Source organism: Pistacia vera, unplaced genomic scaffold (assembly GCF_008641045.1).
Source record: "Pistacia vera cultivar Batoury unplaced genomic scaffold, PisVer_v2 Contig118, whole genome shotgun sequence".
NCBI classification, from domain to species: Eukaryota; Viridiplantae; Streptophyta; class Magnoliopsida; order Sapindales; family Anacardiaceae; genus Pistacia; species Pistacia vera.
Genome location: NW_022195226.1, coordinates 1,368,289 through 1,389,707, shown reverse-complemented (window position 1 = coordinate 1,389,707; position 21,419 = coordinate 1,368,289). Strand labels below are relative to the sequence as shown.

The following is a 21,419-nucleotide window of genomic DNA, read 5'->3' as shown; positions in this document are numbered from 1 at the left end:
TGTGTCATTTGAAGGATGTCTTCATTGCCTAGCTCACTGATGCAGCTTTTTGCATGGGAGTGTCACTAATCTCATACTTATGACCAGAATCCACCATATTATACTGTTTATGTTTCCTTTCGCTTGGCCAGCGGGGAAATTATGCTTCTATTTGCTACAATTGAAGGGTAACTCTTAACATACTCATTTTATGGTCCCTCATATCATATGCTCAGCATTTAAGTTTTTGCCAAGACATAGCACCAAATAATTCTCATTGATATAAAAATTTTGTGCTTCATTATGACAATTAATTTAAAGTCTGTATGTGCAAGTTTTAATTTTACACTAGAAAAAGAATTAGTGAACCTTCAAAAGAATGCTAAAACTACACAAAATTCTGCCATTCAAAAAAAAAAAAATCTTGCTATCTTGAAAATAGTTGGACTCTGTTGACATAGCAAGTAGATGCAGGATCCTGGAGGCAGCCACAAAACCCATCCCCGTCCTTGGGAAAAGACATTGGCAGAGGATGGTCCGGAATCACACCAACCTACAGGGGAGCGAGGCAAAAGAAGATTTAGTTGTAAGAGAGTGAGAGAAAGGAGATGCTGCAGAATCAGCAACAGACCTTGTCAATATCAGTATGAGCAGGCGTCTCGTAACGAGCAACCGTAACAGCCAAGCCAGAGCCATCAGAGAGCTGAAAAACTGACTGAATTTTGCTGCAGAGTGGCCAAAAAAAAAAAAGCTCTAATTAGAAAATATGTGGTATATGAATATGCATGAAGTAGAAGGAATATTAGATACCCTTTCCCAAAAGTGGGTTCTCCAAACAACACAGCACGTTTGTTGTCCTTCAAAGCACCGGCCAATATTTCACTTGCACTTGCAGTTCCCTTGTTAACCTGTGCATTGGCGAAGAAAAAAAATCATCACTAAACAGTAAATGCTGTTTAAGAAACGCCTACCCTTGGCACCATTCAAATATAAGTTTTAGAAAAATTGTGTTTGATTCTGCATTTGAAAGCCACAAAGTCTCTGAAAACTTGTGTTAAATTTGAAAACAACTATGAATTGTTTTATGCATGTTTTGAAAATATGAAAAATAATAATTTTCTTCTACTTCTTCAATATATTGATACCATATAATTTTCATCACCTTGACCTGTTGTGTTAGAAAACTATTTATAAAATACATAACTAAACTTGTAATTAGGTTTTGATAATACATAATTCAATTTCTAATGTTTTGTTTTCATTTTTTCAGACCAATTCTGCAAACAGCAATGAACAGGCCCTATAAATCCTGAAATTAAAAAAAAAATAAATAAATAAATAAAAGAACAGTATGAAGAAAGTTAGTTGAAGACTGGTATCCAAAAAGGACAGAAACTATTCAATCTAGTCAATTTGTAGCACTGAAACTTTTTACTATTTTCTCATAAACTCTCAATTTTCTTATTAAAGGTTTTTCTTAGATTTGAGAAATCTTTGTAAGGACGTTTGAAGTAAAACCAGTTCCTGGTCATTGCGGACCATAGGCCACTCTCAAATCCACAGAGGTTTAAGTTAAACATACACAATACATAGAGAAAGAGATGCCAACAATAGAAATAGAAGGGCCAGACAGAACACTTATGAACCTATATGCCAATTTATTCCATGAACATAGAGCATTTTGAAGACCAAAAATCTAACAATTATGAAATATAAGCATACCAGCACTGCTAGGGGCTCTGAAGCTGCTAATGCATCACTTCCATCTGTGTCATATATATCTAGAACACCACGATTATCGCAAATATACACAATCACACCTTTATCTAACCTGAATGCAACAGAAAATTATCAGAATCCAGAATCCTTACTACATGATCTGAAACAGATGAAAGGAAGCAAGATAATCTCTTTTGGAGGACCAATAGTTAAATTGGAATTTTTGGTGCTTTTGATGATAAATTGTTACGAGTAATAGGGTGTTGTAGAAGGAAGTGGCGTGGAAAGTGGCATTTGGTTATTTGAATTATCTGTCGGTTATTTAAGTTGTTTACGTGTTAGAGTTTGTTTAGACTTTTTAGGAAGTTGTTTCTATGATCTCTATTTAAGTTAATAAAACCTGATGATAAAGGACACCAGATCAGATTGTTTTTCCCAATAATAAAGTTTTATTATTTAATAAAGCTTATTATCTTTTGAGGTCCTGGTTTCTTCTATCAAACCAAACTCTATTTTTTGCTCTTATCAGAATAGGTCCCAAGAAGAATAAGTCGCAGTTCATACCAAAGTGGTATCAGAGCTCAGACATGGATCAGAGAGTGGAGCAATTAGAGAAGGAAGTGCAGTCCCTGTCAGGGGGACAGCAAACCATCATCAATCAACTAAAGGAATTATTCTCCCAACTCAATACCCAAATTGATCAAATTTCAAGGCAAGAATGAGAGAGTTCTGGAGCAAAGACCCGCCTCAGTGGGGCTCATGGTAGTAGTAGTGGGGATGGCTCTCATTCCACGTACACACCAAAGTTAGTCAAATTGACTTTTGCTCGTTTTAACGGCCAAGAAGACCCTACCAACTGGATATGCCGAGTTGAGCAATTTTTCCAGTTTCATGATACTCCATCAATTGATAAAGTGTCGCTTGTATCCTTTCATTTAGAAGGAGACGCCCAATTATGGTATCAACTCTTGAAGCAGGAAGCACCAGTTATTACTTGGGAAGAATTTAAATATGGGTTTCACTCTCGTTACGGTCCAAACCAATATTTTGATTTCTTTGGCGAACTCACCAAATTGCAGCAGCAAGGATCTGTTGAGGAATATCAGACTAAGTTCGAAAAATTGCTTTCCCAAACTGGACATTTGGCACAGAAAAGGTAGGTCAGTTGTTTTATCAGTGGATTAAAGGACAATATCAGAATTGGAGTTCAAGCGAGAAGGCCTTCAATATTATCCTCAGCCATTGGGTTAGCCAAGCTTTACGAAGCCAGAAATGAGGCCCAAAGAAAACACGAGTCAAGGTAAAAACAACACATCACGCCCTCAGCCCACTTCAACTCCTAAAATTCCTAGTAATAATATCAAGAGATTGAGCTTGGAGGAAATCAACGAGCGGCGAAGATTGGGGCTTTGTTTCAGATGCAATGAAAAATTTGAGCTGGGGCATCGGTGTAAGAAGTTGTTCTCTATACAGGCTGTATGGGGAGACAGCGACAATGACATTGAAAAGGAAGTGGAGGACGATTCATCATCTGAAATGCCAGGCAAATCTTTGCATGCCATTGCTAGAGTCTATAACCCGCAAACTATGAGATTCAAAGGAAAAATAGCCGATCGAGTTGTTCTAGTTCTTGTAGACATTGGAAGCACACATAACTTTGTGAATGAGAGATTTGCAAGAAAAGTAGGATTACAACCACAAAAAGAAGGCAAATTTGAAGTCACGGTAGCATCAGGAAAGAGATTAGAAAGCCTAGGTAAATGCAATCAGATTTCGCTTATTTTACAAGGGGTTCCTTTGTCCATTGATTTTTATCTATTACCATTAGAAGGATATGATGTAGTGCTTAGGGCACAATGGTTGCAAACTTTGGGACCAATCATCTAGGACTTCTCTAAACTTCTCATGAGATTTGTGGTGAAAGGAAAGGAAGTCATGTTACAGGGCGTTTCTCAACCTGAAAATCAAATTGTTAGTAATGCTCAAATAGAGCATGTGACCAAGAAACAGAGACTTGGGGTCTTCTTGCAATTAACGGGAAGTCCATCACAACTTCCATCTCTAGTTGAAATTCCATCTGACATTCGTCCAATCCTCATAAAATTCAAAGCTATCCTAGAAGAACTAGCGGGCCTTCCTCCACCTCGAGACTACATGACCACCAGATTCCCTTAAAGCCAGGACAAGGACCAGTTTCCGTCAAACCATATTGTTATCCTCACTTCCAAAAGGCAGAAATTGAGAAAATAGTGTTAGACTTGTTAAAGACAGGGGCCATTAGAGACAGCAATAGTCCATATTCATCACCAGTCATTTTAGTTAAAAAAATATGATGGCTCTTGGAGAATGTGCGTCGATTATAGGGCCCTGAACAAGATCACCATCAAGGATAAGTTCCCAATTCCAGTAATCGATGAATTATTGGATGAACTACATGGAGCAAAATATTTCTCTAAATTGGACCTTCGATCAGGCTACCATCAAATCCGAGTTCACCCCCAAGACATTGAAAAAACAACATTTAGAACTCACCATGGCCATTACGAGTTCTTGGTAATGCCTTTTGGTCTCACCAACACACCTTCCACATTTCAATCTCTCATGAATCAGGTATTCCAAAATTACTTGAGGAAATTTGTGTTAGTCTTTTTTGATGATATTCTAATTTACAACTTAAATTGGGATGATCATGTAACTCACTTAGAGATGGTTTTTTCGATATTGTCTACTCACAAACTATTTGTGAAATTGGAGAAATGTCAATTCGGCCAAAAGGAAGTTAAATACCTTGGTCATATAATCTCTGACGTGGGAGTGGCTGTAGATCCAGAAAAGATTGAAGCAGTGTTGCAATGGCCCAAACCTGTCACTCAAAAAGCATTGAAAGGGTTTTTGGGGTTATGTGGCTACTACCGAAAATTTGTCCAGAACTTCGGTAAAATAGCCAACCCGCTGACCAAAATGCTTAAAAAGGAAGGGTTCAAATGGTCACCTGCGGCAGAAGAGGGCTTCGAAAAATTGAAGGGGGCTATGACTAGTGCCCCTGTTCTTGCACTACCTGATTTTTCAAGGGAGTTTATTATAGAGTGTGATGCATCGGGCTCTGGAGTTGGGGCAGTTCTGAAACAAGATCAACCAATAGCTTATTGTAGTCATGCACTCCAAGGGAAGCACCTTTTGTTGTCTACTTATGAAAAAGAAATCCTAGCCTTGGTATTAGCAATTCAGAAATGGAGGCCTTATCTCCTTGGAAGACAATTCATTGTTCGGACATACCACCAAAGCTTAAAGCACTTATGGGCCCAACGAATAACCACAACAGCCCAACAAAGATGGCTCTTCAAGTTGATGGGGTTTGACTTTGTCATCCAATATAAGAAAGGTAAGGATAATATTGTAGCTGATGCACTCTCCAGAAGAGAAGAAAGTCACGAGTTGCAAGGCAAGCTTACTGCATTATCAAGGCCAATTCCAAATTGGTTAGAGGCAGTAAGAAATGAAACACAAGATAATCTTGACTTGAAAAAAACGGTTCAGTTGGTGTTACAAGGTGAAGCTGTTGGGCCTTGGCAATTTCAAAATGGAGTATTGTTTTTCAAAGATCGAATCTACTTGGCAGAAAATTTTGAATTGATCCACTCCATCATTAGTCAGTTTCACAATAGCACTCACGAAGGTTTCCAAAAAACCCTTCATCGGATCAGATCCAACTTTTATTTCAAAGGGCTAAGGGGAAAAATTCGTCAATTTATAAAGGAATGCGATGTATGTCAACGGCATAAGGCAAAACAGACATCCTCAGTTGGACTTCTACAGCCGTTACCCATACCAGATAGAATATGGGAAGATATTTCCATGGACTTCATTACGGGGTTGCCGAATTCAAAGTGTAAAACAATTATCATGGTCGTGGTGGACCGTTTGTCTAAATATGCCCATTTTGCAGCTCTCACTCACCCTTACACAGCTGACAAGGTTGCTTAAAGTTTTTTTGATAACATTTTCCGTCTTCACGACATGCCGAAATCTATTGTACGTGACAGAGATCCCATATTAACCAGTTTATTTTGGAAAGAGTTATTCAGATTGAATGGGACTAGTTTTAACTTCAGCTCATCGTATCACCCCCAAACTGATGGCCAAACTGAGGTGGTCAACAGGACCTTGGAGATGTATTTGAGATGTTTCACAAGCTCCCAATCGAAGATGTGGATAAAATGGCTCACTTGGGAGAGTACTATTATAACACTAGCATTCATTCCACTATGGGAAAATCCCCTTTTGAGCTAGTTTATGGACAAGAACCTCCAACATTATTAACATATGTTCTAGGGACCACCAAGGCAGCTGCGGTGGAGCTAGAACTAATGGAGCGCGATCTCATTCTCAAGGAAGCCAAGGAGAAAATCCAGCAGGCCCAGAATAGAATGAAAAAAGTGTATGATTCGAAACATAAAGAAAGGGAGTTTACAGAAGGTGACATGGTCTATCTTAAGTTGCAACCCTACCGACAACACTCCATATCAGTTAGGAAGAATCTAAAATTGGTAGCTAAGTATTATGGGCCATACAAGGTACTGCAAAAGATAGGAGCTGTGGCTTATCGATTAGATGTATCTTTTTTAAAGAAGCATGTCGGAGATCACGTACAGGCAAAAGACAATCTACATGATGTAGAAGTTGACAAGTTAAGATTGTAAACACTTGCTGTTTTAGATAGCAGGATAAGAAAAAAATAGAAGGAAGTTCTAATACACTAGTCAGGCTCGTCACCTGCAGAAGCAACCTGGGAAAATTGGAAGTTTATTCAACAGTAGTTTCCAGACGTTGCTCTTGAGGACAAGAGCAAATTTGAAAGGGAGGGGCAATGTTACAAGTAACAGGGTGTTATAGAAGGAAGTGGCGTGGAAAGTGGCATTTGGTTATTTGAATTATCTATCGGTTATTTAAGTTGTTTACGTGTTAGAGTTTGTTTAGACTTTTTAGGAAGTTGTTTCTATGATCTCTATTTAAGTCAATAAAGCCTGGTGATAAAGGACACCAGATCAGATTGTTTTTCCCAATAATGAAGTTTTATTATTTAATAAAGCTTATTATCTTTTGAGGTCCTGGTTTCCTCTATCAAACCAAACTCTATTTTTTGCTCTTATCAGAATAGGTCCCAAGAAGAACAAGTCGCAGTTCATACCATAAATTCTACGACAGTAAAGAAATTCACAGAAACTAGAAGATCCCAAAAGCGTCGGAAAATAGCATCACCAAAATCATGTTGCATTTAAATGGGAAATGCATCAAGATTTTAACACAGCCAAAAGTTTACCAATGATAACCCTAATAAGTAATAACATGATCATTAAGTTTACATTACAAATTAAGGCACCCATTTATTTTTTGAAAAATATAATTTAAATTTATTTACCATTAACTATTCAATTAACTTACCAAATCTTGGCAATCTCGATTCCTTCTGGGAAAAGACCACCACTGCAGCAAATTTAAGCTTTCAGAGAGCCTGTCAAAGGGCCAACTTAAAAAAAAAAAAAAAAAAAAAAAATAGAGGATGTTGAAAGTTAATCACCTATTATCTCGAAGGTCTAATACAAATGCACTAACACTATTACTCCTTAACGTATCAATTGCTTCCCTGACAGCCCCTACAAAAAAAGTATTGGCAAAAACAAAATATCAAACAAGGAAAAAACATGTAAATTACAGTCAATATCTAAAAATAAACCATATTAAAATCACATTATATTAGCTTAGAGAGACAGGGAGAAGAAATGAAGTAACATAAAGGTAAGGACAATTCAAATAACCTGAAAGAGAATTCATTTAAAAGCAATTATCCTATTGGATAATGGCACCACTGTGTAACCAATTGGTCAGCACAACATACAGAAAAACAACAAGAAAATCAAACATCTTGAATCAACTAATAAATAGCTTACTATTTTTGTGATCAACATTGCAAAGTAACTTGACAATCAAAAACTAAGACTTATTAAAACTTGTAGAATGCAAGCTATACAATTTTTTAACAATATGTGCAAAAGCATGTTAAATTTCATTGGAGAATAGATTAACAATCACATTCATTTATCATTACAAATTTCTTTAAAAATTTAAAAAAAAAAAAAAAAACAAAACAAAACCAACAATTCTGGCCTTGAAAGCAAATAAATTTCTGCCAGAATATTTCAGTATAACAGCTTGAAAATCATGGAAAACTAATAGCAACCTCCATTGGTACTTACCAGAAGCATTTTGGTTGAACGATGTTAGTTTTATATAACCAATCCTAGGTGAATCCTTCCCTGAACCAGGAATCTCACACATTCTCGACTTCACTGGATTCAGTGACACTCTCTCTCTCCTGGAAAGTAGCAATAGGTTAACTTCAAAAAAATTTAAAGGAAAGGCAGATCATGTACCACTCCAATTACTACATTCAGAAGAGCACAACTAAAAACATAATGGCAATTACTACATTCAGAAGAGCACAACTAAAAACATAATGGTGCCTTTAATTAAGGAATAAAGCAGTAGAAAATCCAAATTGAACAACCTTTCTGAGATATGCAAACCATGTAATCCCTTACAAAACTGGAACATGTTTCCCATATATATGAAATTAGAAAAAAAAAATAAAAAAAAATAAAAAAAAAAAAATAAAACTTACCTCAAAGCTAGATGCTTTATTTCAGGTCCACTGCGTATGGTCAATTCCACTGAGCTTCCTTCCGGTCCCCTGCAATTCACTAGAAAAGCTTAGGCATATCAATATTTGAGTAAAAAGGGCCAAAAATAGGTATGAAAAAATTAAATAAAAAATCATGCTTGTGGAAGAATTTCTGGGGAATTGAAAAAGAAAAAAAGGCCTTTGATCAAATGATACTCACAATATAGAAAGTCTCAAATGCCTCAAGATCTTCTAGAAATGATGTTTAAGAAAATATTTTGAAGAAAAAAAATTACAAACAATTAAGTTTATGATATCCATAGCAAGTGTAGGCTATCAGGCTATGGCTATCAGAAGAATATAGTTCTACCAATTAATTCTATAAAACTAGAGACATATTTTCTCTCAATCAGAATATCTAACCAATATGGCTAATCTGCCTAGTTGCCTTATAAAGTAAGAGACTTACTGCAACCTCTCTGCTGCATCATAGATACCCATGCTTTCCGTGCTTGTATCGTCTATTGCCAGAATAACATCTCCAGACAGAATTCCAGCCCTATTTGCCGGACCTCCTGGAGTAGCTGAAATAACAACAAGTCCCTCAGCTAATTTATCAGAACCTGTTGGGTAGCCTATCGACAGGCCAACACCTGTAAGAGCCCCTCGAGTTCCAGACTGCCTTCAAAGAAGATATTAACAGATTTAAAGGGGAATTTCCACATAAATATAAAGTCTTCTGAAGCAGACTACAACAAATCTAGATAATGTATGCTGGTTTCCATGATATCCAATTGAAATGAAACAGATTAAGGTGTAAAAGAAAACAGCCTCATACCCGCAAACTGTTAAACTTTTCAGGCTCCAAGAACCGAGTAAAAGGATCATCCAATGTGGCAAGCATCTTCCTTATGGCCATGTCTGCAAGTAAATTCACAAATAGGATCCAGAGGGTTAGTACACTATAGAGATTAGAATAGTATATTTAACTGATTGCAACACCACTTATCAGCAAATATTATTGCCTCAAATTACATGTATGCAGATCCTTAAGTATGATCTGATTGTAGAAAGCAGCATGAATTTTTGTTCCAACAAGAGTTGGAAGGTGTATGCATGATCAGATAACAACATTGCTATCATCCAAATATTAAGGCAATCAACAAATCGAAACTCATCCATAAAATATACATTAACATATTAATCTGATAACAACTCCAGTTTTTTTTTTTTTTTCTTTTAGAAGAAACTATGACGATGTTATTGATTGAAAAAATAAATACATACACGTCTCTTCTCGGTTGTTCATTGGTTCATTTCGCAGGGCATTTTCTCGGTACCGAAACCAACTTTGTCCATTGAACGTTTTGTCAATATATGCACGATCAATTGTTCTCCATGCCTCTAAGAAGAGTTGATTCTCTTCACTGAGAGCCCCTGAACAATAAAAACAAGGATTAGGAAAGAAAATAGAGTAAACAAACCAATCTTCTCATATCTTAAAGATCTCCATGAATACTTTATACGCGAAAATGATCTTACAAGATGATGTCTCTCTAACAGCAACAGAAACTGATGTAACAAACAGCACTGCAACAACTAACTGGACAAAAAGAACAGAAACACGTTGCCTGATTTTCTCCGAACAACTCATCACTTTGTGACTGCTAGTATATTTCATGCAAAACCATCCACTCAGAGAAAAAATGCTCTTGTTCAGCTTGCATACACGATGAAGCAAGAACCTTTTTTTCAAACTTTCATTAGAGTTACTGCATCTTCTTAGACTGTTACTTGTATTTGTCCTTATACACAGTAAGAAACCCTGAAATCGAGCTTCTAAGGTCCTCACAGGTAGAGATTTCCATGTCCGGACCTGCATTAAGCCCAATCCAAAGAACAAAAAATAGAAACTTTAAACGACATATTTGTCTGGTAAATAATGTTTGCATTCACACATTCATAAGCAGTCTACTCTACAATATGCTTACTTATCACAACCTTTTAACACACAAAGTGGGAGGCAAGTAGGTGTGACCAACAACCTAAATGCACTAGCTTGATGGACAAAACAGCAGCCATACAATACATAAAAGTAACTACTCAAACATTTTATTAGTATTCCAGGCAATGAGTAAGTTATAGACAATGGAAAAATCATGATATGTGGCAAGCCAAAATATGCAAAAGGCAAGATCGTTTTGAAGAAATACGGCTAACCCAAGTCCACACATCAAGCAGGAAACAGTTCCAATTTCGAAATTTATTTATTTATTTATGTTCTTTTGTTCAGTTATAAAATAATTTGGATAAGGTTAAACCAATCAAAAATATCTGCATATGCTGTGGCAAGTAAAGCATGGATTTTTATTATCATAAATCCACTCAACCTGCCAGTAAACTAAAGGAAAAGAAGCAACTAAACCCAGATGATATAAGAAATTGTGTACTCAGATTTTGTTGAAAGTTTATATTACATAAATGAATGAGGCAGTGAATTCACACAATATCGGTTAATTATAAAAAAAAAAGTAAGCAAAAGAAAAGGAAGACACCTGTGAGATGGTTGGGTTTCTATTAATGTTAGAGATAGTGAAATGAGAAGATAAACCAGGAGAAGTAGAAGAGCTTGCAAGGAGGAGCTCCATGGACATGGAGAGCCAGAGCCCCATAAAATTTAGCTCTTTTTCTATTTTACATATTTTCACTTTTCTTATCGTTCTATTCTACTGGGTTAATGTTAGACATTCCAAAATGGGCCGGCGCCCGACCCAAAAACAAGTGTGCTATATTTTTACAAAATGAGTTTCTTTTATTATTATTATTATTATTATTAATAGATTAAAAAAGTCTTACTTTTTAATAATTTTTATAATATCAAATTTTCCTATACTAATTTATAAAAATTACCTTTAATATTTTATTTTTTACCCTTCTTCTATCTCATGAGACCTAAGTTTTATGTGCTATTCAAATCATATTTAAAACTTAAGGATAGTCTAATGGAAGAAGAAAATTTTCATTGGTATGTATCATCGTTATAATCAATACAAAAATTGAAAATATTTAATTGCTTCTCAAATTTTATTTTATTCTTCTTTTAATTCAAATTATATCTTTAATAGAAAAATAGTTAGAAAAAGTAGAAATTTCATGTTAACAAATATCAAACATAGTTTTATATAATTTTATTTTATAATAAAAACATTTATTATACTTCTTATGTACTATGTTTTTAGTTGATTATTCACAAGGATGTTTTTTCTTTTTTAAGCTTCAAATTTTTTGAACTTTAAATTTGAATATCTAAAATTTTGTTTTATAATAGTGGAGTAATATATCATAAGCAAAGGAATGAAATCTCTGACTTGTTAAAATTAAAAATATATATATATATATTGGATGAAGGGCATTTATGGAATCTAGAGAATGCCATAAGGAAAAAAAAATGAATTTTAAAATTGTTAAGTGTGGTGTTTTAAAAGATGGGGTTTATTTGGTATATTAATGGATCATTAAAACTGTATCGGCAAAAAATCATTTTGGGCTTGATGAGGCCCAATAACGAAATAAACATGTCATGGCTGGCTCAAGGCCTTAGCCTAATTTTGATTGGTCTACGCCTAAAGTCACTTTATGAACTACTCACTCTATGAGCTGTGTTATCCTACAAGTTAAGCTAAACTGGGAGAAATTTAAAAATATAATTTTATTTTTAATTAATCGTATCAATTTATTGGAAAATCTCTCACTATTTCAAAATAGAGTAAAACTAGATATTAATAAAATTAATAGAGATGGGGGCATTGAAAATCAATTGGGATCTCAAATCCAAAGAAAGTCACTAAAACAGCCCAACAAAGGCCCAAATGGTAAATTAGTATCAGTGTTTTGACATATTTATTAGAGGTGGGCAAAATTTTAAGGTAGAATTGAAACCGATGGGTACCCGGATTTCGGTTCTAGTTCCTATCTAGAATCGGCCGTAACAAGGTAGGTTCCGGTTCCAAAAAATAGGAACCGACATTGTGCAGTTCCGGTTTTGGTTCCTAATCAAAGAAATCAAAACCGGGAACTGGGACTAAATAGATATAATATTAAATCATGGGGGTTTTATGTAGTTTGCATTTCATATAATACATAAGAAAATTATGGATTGGGGGGAAAAAAACTCGGCAATCTCCATTCTCCTCTCCAGTGCACTTACAGCTTGTCAATCTTTCATCTCTCTCACTCTCAGTTCAAATCGTTGTACTTAAATCTCTGGGGCTGCAATTCGAACTGCCTCACGCCATCTCACTATCTCAACTCTCACATTCGCAAGATATCTCCAATTAGGTATTTCAAAATCCCCAATTTTTGTATTTAGGGTTTTCAATTATCATCATCTTCATGAATTTCTATTTGCATATCTGGCTATTTGCATATTATATTTTGTCTTTTAGTCTTTGATTTCCAGATCGTGAGAGTTTTTTTATTTTTTTTCTCCTTTTCTCTGGCTTAATTTTTTTTTTTTTTTTTTTGACACAATTTTGCTGGTCATGAACAATTAGTGTCAACGAAATGATATCATGATTTCATTCATTATTATTTTCTCTAACTTCCCACTGTGGTTGGTGTTTGGTTTCAGTACCATCTAATATCCCAACAAATTTCTACTTTTGTTCTGCACTTTCCCGAGAAAGTTTCTATATATATGATAACAAGATTTTACCAAACAGATATACAGAGAATAATATGGCACTGTAATATCATTATTTTTGATGAATTTTGGGTGTCCATGACTGCGTTGTTTGAGTTGGTGATCATACAAAGACTCATCAGTGTGTTATGTAAAATAAGAAGATATTTGGTATTGAGTAAGTTAACAGTTGAAATGGGTTGGTTATAACAGACAAAAAAAGTTTGGACGATCTTTTTATCAAACTTTCTGGCTTACATGGCCGTAGGTTGAGCCACTTCATTTGTTCAATCAAGTTAAACTCTATTCCAATTCTATATTGATTCTGCCATTTGTGTTGCAGTGCAGACATATATGATATATTATTTATTTGAAAAAGGGAATAGAATTTAACTGTTGAAGCATGTGAAAAGCTATGTGGCTGGGTTTGTTTGGACTTTAATTTTGGTTGCTTGCTCTCTATGTGATCTTAACTGTACTTAATGTTTATTTATAATGATGTGATATAATACTTAAGATTTTTAGGCAATTATTGCACCCATTTTAAGCTTTCTTCCTTATGAAGTTCTTATTTTCTAACCCAAATTTATTGTCTTCTCCAATCTACTACTAGTAGTAGATACCTTTGCTTTCTGTACTTCATCTTTTTGCTGTAATTGTTGTACAATTGTTGCTTAAAGTTGAACCATAATTTTTATACTACTTTGAAAATCTCTTTTTAAGATGGTAATTATAAAACAATTTAAATGTTTGCAAGAACAATGTCATCAACTAGAGAAAAATATGCATGGGTGGGCTAAGCAATCCGAAGTGTGGGAACATTTTGAGAAGATTTATAATGAGAAAACCAACAAAGTATAACATACGAAGTGTTTCTATTGTCAGAAGTTGTTAGCGTATAGTGTGAGTAATGGAACTTCCTCAATGCACAAGCATTTATCAACTTGTAAGAAATACCCCCACAATGTTGATAAAAGCCAAACAATTCTCTTATCTTTTAGAAGCACAAACAAAGAAGATGACAAGGAAGTAGTACGGTTACCACTTAGAGATTTAGTCAAGAGGTCTCTAGGCAATTGCTTGTTGAGATGATAATTGTTGATGAAGAACTGCTTACAAAGGTGGAGCGGCCAGGTTTTAGGAAATATGTAAGTTCATTGTAGCCTTTATGGAAGCGTATTTCGTGTTATACAGTGGCTAGGGATTCTTTGAAGATTTACAATTGTCAGAAGATTTCATTGAAAAAACAGTTGAGTTCTCTGAAGTCTAGGATTGCTCTAACGACTGATATATGGACTTCCATTCAGAACTATAGATATTTATGCCTCATTGCTCACTTTATTGATGAGAACTAGGAGTTACATAAGAGGATTCTGAGTTTTGAAACCATTAGTAGTCACAGGGGTAGAGAGATAGGGAAAATGGTAGAGAATTGCATTCTTGAATGGGGTATTGAAGATCATGTGTCTACTTTAACTGTGGATGATGCTAGTGCTAATGATGTGGCAATCAATTACTTGAAGGATAGATTGGTGGATAGGAATGTCTTAATTATGGATGGTCAGTATTTTCATATGAGGTGCTTATATTATGAATTTGATTGTGAGGAAGGGTCTTAGTGAGGTAAAGGATAGTATTAGCCGTATCCGTAGTTCAGTTAAGTATGTGATGAGTTTTCCTGGTACAGCCCTAGCATTTGAAAGATGTGTGAAAGAGGAAAGAATAACTTATAAAGGTGGTGTGTGTCTAGATGTGGCCACTAGATGAAAATACACTTATCTCATGCTAGATACAACAATAAAATTCAAGAAAGCTTTTAAAAGGTTGGAAGATGAGGACCCCAACTTTGCTATTGATTTGTCACATGAAACTCCTTAAACTGATGATTGGGAAAAAGCAATTGTGTTTGCCAAATTCTTGGAAACATTTTACGAAGCTACCAAAAGGATGTCAGGGACGAAATATGTGACTTCTAACAATTGGAATTCCACTTATTTCATGCTAGATACTACAATAAAATTCAAGAAAGCTTTTCAAATGTTGGAAGATGAGGACCCCAACTTTGCTATTGATTCACATGAAACTCCTTCGGTTGATGATTGGGAAAAAGCAATTGTGTTTGCCAAATTCTTGGAAACATTTTACGAAGCTACTAAAAGGATGTCAGGGACGAAATATGTGACTTCTAACAATTATTTTGATGAGATAGTTTCCATTGTCTTTACTTTGAATGATTGGGAGAACGACCCTAATCCTTGTCTTCATAGCATGTCTAAGAAAATGAGAGAGAAGTTTGACAAATATTATGGGAGTCTTGACAAAGCCAATGTGATGGTGCTGGTTGCAACAGTATTAGATCCTCGGTATAAAATGATATATGTGAGTTGGTGCTATAAAAAGATTTATGGCAATGACTTGGCAAAAGTTGAAATGATGACTACAAACTTGAGAGATGTATTAGAACGATTGTTTGGAGTTTATGACCGACTTGTCTCACATGTAGAACGAGGTCAAGCTTCCATTTCCTTTCCACCAATGGGAACTAATCAATCTTCAGTTGGTGTTGTTGCTTCTGATGCTACTGTTAAGTATCACCCCTTCAAGGATGCATTTTTGGAGGAGATGGACGTAGGGGTAGTTGATGATAACAAATCAGAGTTAGAGCAGTACCTTGAGGAGAAATGTGAACCCATGAAGTGTGAGTTGAGTGTCTTGGATTGGTGGAAAGCAAATAAAGGGAAGTATAAGGTTCTCTCACATATGGCAAGAGATGTCTTTGCAATTTCGGTGTCTACAATTGCTTCTGAGTTAGCTTTCAGTATATCGGGTCATGTACTTGATCAATTTCAAAGTTCTTTATCTCCGGGTGTTGTATAAGCATTAATTTGTACACAAGATTGGTTAAGATGTGCACCCACACTTATTCATTCTGAAGATTACTTGGTGGATGCAGAGACTTATGATTTAGGTAACTTATTAATATGAATGTCTTATATTTTCATTTAGTTAATGTAGTTTTATTCAATTTTTTAACATACTAAATTACTAATTGATTAATTGACTTCCTCTTTTCTTTTCTTTTTTGTAATAATGAACGCAATTGATGAAGAAATCATTACCACTGCAAATTTTGGGGATGAAGCTTGATGTAGCTTTCATGTTGTTGTACTTGTGTTAATTTAAAATATTATGTAATTTTATTGTTGGAAGTTTGCAAATTGATATGTTGTTAACTTATTAAACTTGATGGTTGACATGTTATTATGTTGTCGTATTTGTGTTATTTAAAGTTTTAAATTGTTATGTAATTTTAATTTTTGGAGGTTGAAATGGATATTGAAATGGTTTTAATTTTTGTAAAGTTTGCAGGGTGTATTTGTCATTTCAGAATACTAACAGGGGAGTAATTGTAATTTTATAAGGGTTAATTTGTTATTTTTTTTAATTTGGGGGGTAATTGATACTTACCGGGTACCTAGAGTCGGAACTGCAACCGGAACTGTTCCAAGTTTTTAGGAATCGAAACCGTCGGTTCCGGTTCCAAATCAAAGGAACCGATCGGTTTCGGTTTTGGCAAAAAACCCGAACCCGCCCACCCCTAATATTTATTGATAAAATAACTATTTTTAAAAATTCTTAAATAATGTTGATAAACCAAAATTCTGAAGATCTGAACCTCATTATCCTATAATCAATCAATCAATATGATTTTTTCTTTTCTTTTCTAAAGGAAATGATGTTTAAAAACAAATGTTATTTCATTTGCAGCCATCTCGATTGAACAATCCCAATTTTTATTTTTATTTTTATAATTTATAAACAATTTAATATTCAGATTATGAATCTAGAAATTGTTCAAAAATTATGTTAATTTTGTTATGAAAATTAAATGTTGATATTGAATTCTGTACCAACTAACGTGATTCGATCGACCTTATCGGCATCGGAACCAATGTGTGCTTGATTAGTGAAAATCAACAATGAATATAAATGAAATGAATTAAAAATAAAAATATTTTTAAAGTGGTTCGGCGAGGTTAATAACCTACGTCCACTGTGTTTTTGTATTTGCTGTAAGAGCTTACAATGCAATTCTTATTTGAAAATCGTAATCCCTTCCTCATCGTTTGAGAGGGTTTTAAACAAGATTTGTACAAAGAAAATAGCGAAATTAAAGAGATTACAATTGATCTGAATAGCAATTCTGATATTCACATAATTGGACATTGTGATTGCATAATGATCGTTGTTGATCGAGTCATTCCAGTAATATATGAGATCTGAAGTATCTGAGATTGATTAATGTATTTTGAGTTATCCATATTAGCTTATGTTGGGTCGATCAATCTAGTTGTTAAACTCATTTAGGTCAAGCTATATCCTTGAATTGGCCCAAATTCGGCCAAAAAAATCACACACAACGTTAAATGAAGTAAGTCATGAAATCTTTTCACACGCTTTCAGTTTGGTTAGATTGTACATTATTTTAATTTTATTTTCGGTCAACACTCAACAACAAGATCAATTAAATAATAATCTATTGTATGAATTTCATAATGGGGGGGCCATCAACCCACAGATGAGTAAAAGTTTGACCACAACCACTACACATAAAAGCACTTTTAAAAAATGGCCTTATTTTGAATGGCGGCTACATTTAAAGTTAAAATCAAAAGACTTTTCCATGGCTTTTGCACTTTTCCAAGTCTTCTTGTGACATTCAGCGATGTTATGTTTATACCATTCAATTCAACTTCCACCCCTTGCTTTCCTTCTGGTGCACCACTTGTTCTTTACCTATATTCTTATTATTTCAGCTTCCTTTTTTTAAATAAAAAATAAAATAATCTAATAGAACCCACATGGTATACAATTATAAATAAAGTAATTATTGTCACATTAATTTGTTTCTGCTTGAGTGTGTGTGTGTAAATTTTCTCAATCGAGCAATTGATTAACTCCTAATTAGCTTGCGGGTAATATTATTCTTACAAACATGATATAATAGTTTGTAATTTGTTCACTCATAATATATCTTGCATATCTAATAATGGGTCTTGTTTGAGCAATTATAAATTGTTATATCGCATTTATAAGAGAAAAGTTAAGGTTTGTGACTATCTTTGTTGGCAGGTTAATGATAGTGAGATGGTTACTTTACAAATGAAAGTGAAGTAATTAAACAGAGTGGAATGCTTTTGGGTTTTTGTCATTATTCCTTTTAAGAGATTAGATTCAAATAATTCATCCTACTCACTCTTTTCAACGAGTATTTATAAAAGGTGTTTTTAAGGAAAACTTTATATTAGCCTTTGATTATTATATTATTTTATGTCTTTGAATTTGTCAGTTTTATATTAATAATATAAATTCACAAATTTTATGTTGTTATATTGGTATTTATAGAGTGATGCTATATACACACCAAATTTGTTTACAAAACTATTTTTAATATTGTCAGGTCATCCACCTTAATTTACCGTGGATTACTGGATTTACTAGGTCAATGTTTATATTAAATTCATTTATGTTATGTATTAAAAATTTTACATACAGGATTTGCCTTTTAATTAATATTATGGGTAGCTGTTAAAATAAATACTTATGTGACATATATATAATAAATGATCTATTACTTTATGGTACAATTGATGTGATACCAACACCGTATTTCAATCTTTCTCAATAAGTATTGGGTAGTAAAGGAAATATGAATTTAGTTAGCAAAATGCTATTTTGAAGTTTGTGAGTACATATCATTATTTGGGTGAAAAAAAACCCTCCATTAATAAGTTTATGTAGACGAGTATTCATAAAGAGAGTTGCTATTCTTACAAAGAAGCTTACAAAAGAGGTATACAAAGTTAATCTCCATCCTTCATCTTCATCATTTTTTTCTCTCTCTCTTTCTCTTTTTCCGTTCTTCTTTTATTTTTTCCTTCACTTTGTAAACTACTTTGTAAGGATAGATTTATCCATTCATAAAACTATAAGTTAAGGTCACAAATAGATAAGTATCCGGATGATAGAAATGGCTTCTTCTGATGGGCAGTATCCGGATTCGAAAGGATTACCGGTTCCAACTTTATAGCTGCACAAGATTCTACGTTTGTGGGCCCATCGCAGTCGTCAACAATAAACAGCTATTTCATAATTAATTCATACTACCAAACAAAAACATTTCTCCCAAAATAAGGAGTATTTTAATACAATCACAAAAACCTCACCATGTGATGTGAAAACAAATTAAAGCCTTTGATTAACTCCACATCTTGATCTATCTTTACACCATTAAAATATTATACCAAACCAAACACAAAGAAAATTCCTCTAAACTGAAGTGGATGTCATGGACGAAGGTTCAATTTTTCTCAATCTAATCCCATTCTTTTGAGTATCATCCTCATCATCATGGTAAATATAAGCAAACCCACCATGTCGGGTCAGATCCATACCCGCCATTTCGTCCTCCGCCGATATCCTCAACAGCTTCATCTTGTGAAGAATAAAGAACAGAGGCCCCATTGTCGCACTAACCCACCCCGCAATCACCAGCACCTGAATTACATGGGCAGCCAAAAGCCTTCCACCGCCGCCCATGAACAACCCGTACGGCCGACCCGGTTTACCCGGGTAAACCTCATTCACATACTTCTCAGTAGCAAACAAAGCAGTGAAAATCACCCCCCACGCGCCGCACCCGCCATGCAACTGCGCAGCCTCCAATGGATCATCGAACTTAAACTTCTCGGCCAGTTTGTTGCACCCAATCAAAACCAGAGCCGCCACGAACCCGCAAATGATAGCCGCCCAAGGCTCGACCACTGAACAGCCGGCAGTAATGGCCGCGAAACCTCCGAGCAAACCGTTGCAAACGTCGGTAACGTTCCAGTGACCGGACAGAACTCTTTTACCGAAAAGTGTTGTTAAAGCCGCGGTGCAGCCGGCTAAGGTTGTGGTAACGGCGGTTCTGCCGATTGCGCTCCACTGCCCATAATAAGAGCCTGAAGTGTACGCGCTGAAAATCTTAGTGAAAGATCCGGGGTTGAACCCGTACCAACCGAACCAGAGCATGAACGTCCCGAGAACGACGAGTGACGCGCTGTGGCCACGGAGGCCTATTGACCGACCGGAGTGGTCAAACCTTCCGATTCTCGGACCTTCAATGAGTGCACCCCAGAGACCCGCGATACCACCCACCATATGGACCACACCCGACCCGGCGAAATCGATAACGCCCGACCCGAACAAGAGATTGCCGGTATTCGTTGCACTCGCCCAACCATCAACGGACCAGAACCAATGAGAGACAACCGGGTAGACGAAGCCGGTCAAAAAAGAGGAGTAAATCAAATAAGCGACGAACTGAGTCCTTTCAGCGATGGAGCCACTGGTGATCCCGGCAGCGGCGATTGCGAAAGCCCACTGATAGAGGAAATAACTGTAATCGAAGTTTGACGATGGAATGGACTTGAGAGCGAAGTTGTGGCGGCCGATGAAGCCGTTGGAGGGCGTACCAAAAGCGAAAGCGAAGCCGAACATGTAATAGAAGAGGCCTCCGGTGGCGGCGTCAAGGACGTTGGTTAACATAATGTTCATGGTGTTTTTGGCGCGAACGGAGCCAGCGCAGAGCATGGCGAAGCCAAGTTGCATGGAGAAGACTAAGTAGGCGGAGAAGAGGAGGTAGGTGGAGTCGATGGCGAAGGCGGCATCCATGAACTTGTTGTTGATGGCGTCGAACTGGTTACAGATAAAAGAGGCGGCGGCGCTGCCATTGGTGGCGTTGGGGCCGAAGATTGAGGTGAGTTGGGAGAGCTGGTCTGCTGAGCAGGCCAAGGACGTGGCCATGGGTGGAAACGGAGGAGGGAGAAGAGTGAAGAAGAAATGCTAAAAGTTGGAGTTGGGAAGACCGAAGAAGAAGGAGAGAGTTATTTATAAACTGAAGTGTAGAGCTGGTTAAGCAAATGGTAGGGAGAGGTTGTTTTGTTTTGGATCCTTGTTTGTAGGAGAGATAGATATTTTATGAAACTAATACAAATAGGTAATAAAAAACTAGATAAATATAATAAATCATTATAAATATTTGCCATATATATAAGTATAATGTTATGTAATTATGAAATACATTATACATAATATGTTAATGCTATGAAACAAAAGTTATACATTTGAAATTATATTTATATATTGTACATTATACATTGTATATGGTATACATTTGACATTATACATTGTACATATGCATTTTATATGGTATATAAGTACATAATATGCTATTATCTATAATCATATGTTAATACAAATATATATCAATATATGTTATATATGTGTAATATATCATTTGGTGTTTGATTGATTATA

General features: G+C 35.4%; 3 protein-coding genes across 4 annotated transcripts; 1 reads left to right on the top strand and 2 right to left on the bottom strand.

Moving 5' to 3' along the window:
- Window positions 1–253: 253 nt before the first annotated feature.
- On the bottom strand, window positions 254–11,069 carry LOC116109577 (carboxyl-terminal-processing peptidase 2, chloroplastic). Of its 2 annotated transcripts, XM_031395806.1 has the most exons (13): window positions 10,933–11,069; window positions 9,920–10,253; window positions 9,665–9,814; window positions 9,216–9,298; window positions 8,847–9,055; window positions 8,378–8,446; window positions 7,953–8,071; window positions 7,277–7,352; window positions 7,141–7,182; window positions 1,702–1,810; window positions 790–887; window positions 611–704; window positions 254–532 (listed from the first exon to the last, which is right to left on the bottom strand). In XM_031395806.1, the coding sequence occupies exons 1-13, from the start codon at window positions 11,047–11,049 to the stop codon at window positions 407–409; spliced, it is 1,626 nt and encodes a 541-aa protein (XP_031251666.1). In that variant the 5' UTR covers window positions 11,050–11,069; the 3' UTR covers window positions 254–406. The 2 variants fall into 2 exon arrangements, 1 of the variants encoding a protein (XP_031251666.1); XR_004124775.1 differs by lacking the exons at window positions 254–532; window positions 611–704 and adding an exon at window positions 4,486–5,149 and having other exon boundaries at window positions 865–887.
- Window positions 11,070–14,479: 3,410 nt separating this feature from the next.
- LOC116109161 (zinc finger BED domain-containing protein RICESLEEPER 2-like) lies at window positions 14,480–15,935 on the top strand. The gene is made up of 2 exons (XM_031395390.1): window positions 14,480–14,618; window positions 15,064–15,935. Exons 1-2 carry the CDS (start codon window positions 14,480–14,482, stop codon window positions 15,933–15,935), a joined length of 1,011 nt encoding a protein of 336 aa, XP_031251250.1.
- Window positions 15,936–19,388: 3,453 nt separating this feature from the next.
- LOC116109569 (ammonium transporter 1 member 1-like) lies at window positions 19,389–20,986 on the bottom strand. The gene has a single exon (XM_031395798.1). The coding sequence runs from the start codon at window positions 20,904–20,906 to the stop codon at window positions 19,389–19,391; it is 1,518 nt and encodes a 505-aa protein (XP_031251658.1). The 5' UTR covers window positions 20,907–20,986.
- Between the last annotated feature and the right edge of the window lie 433 nt (window positions 20,987–21,419).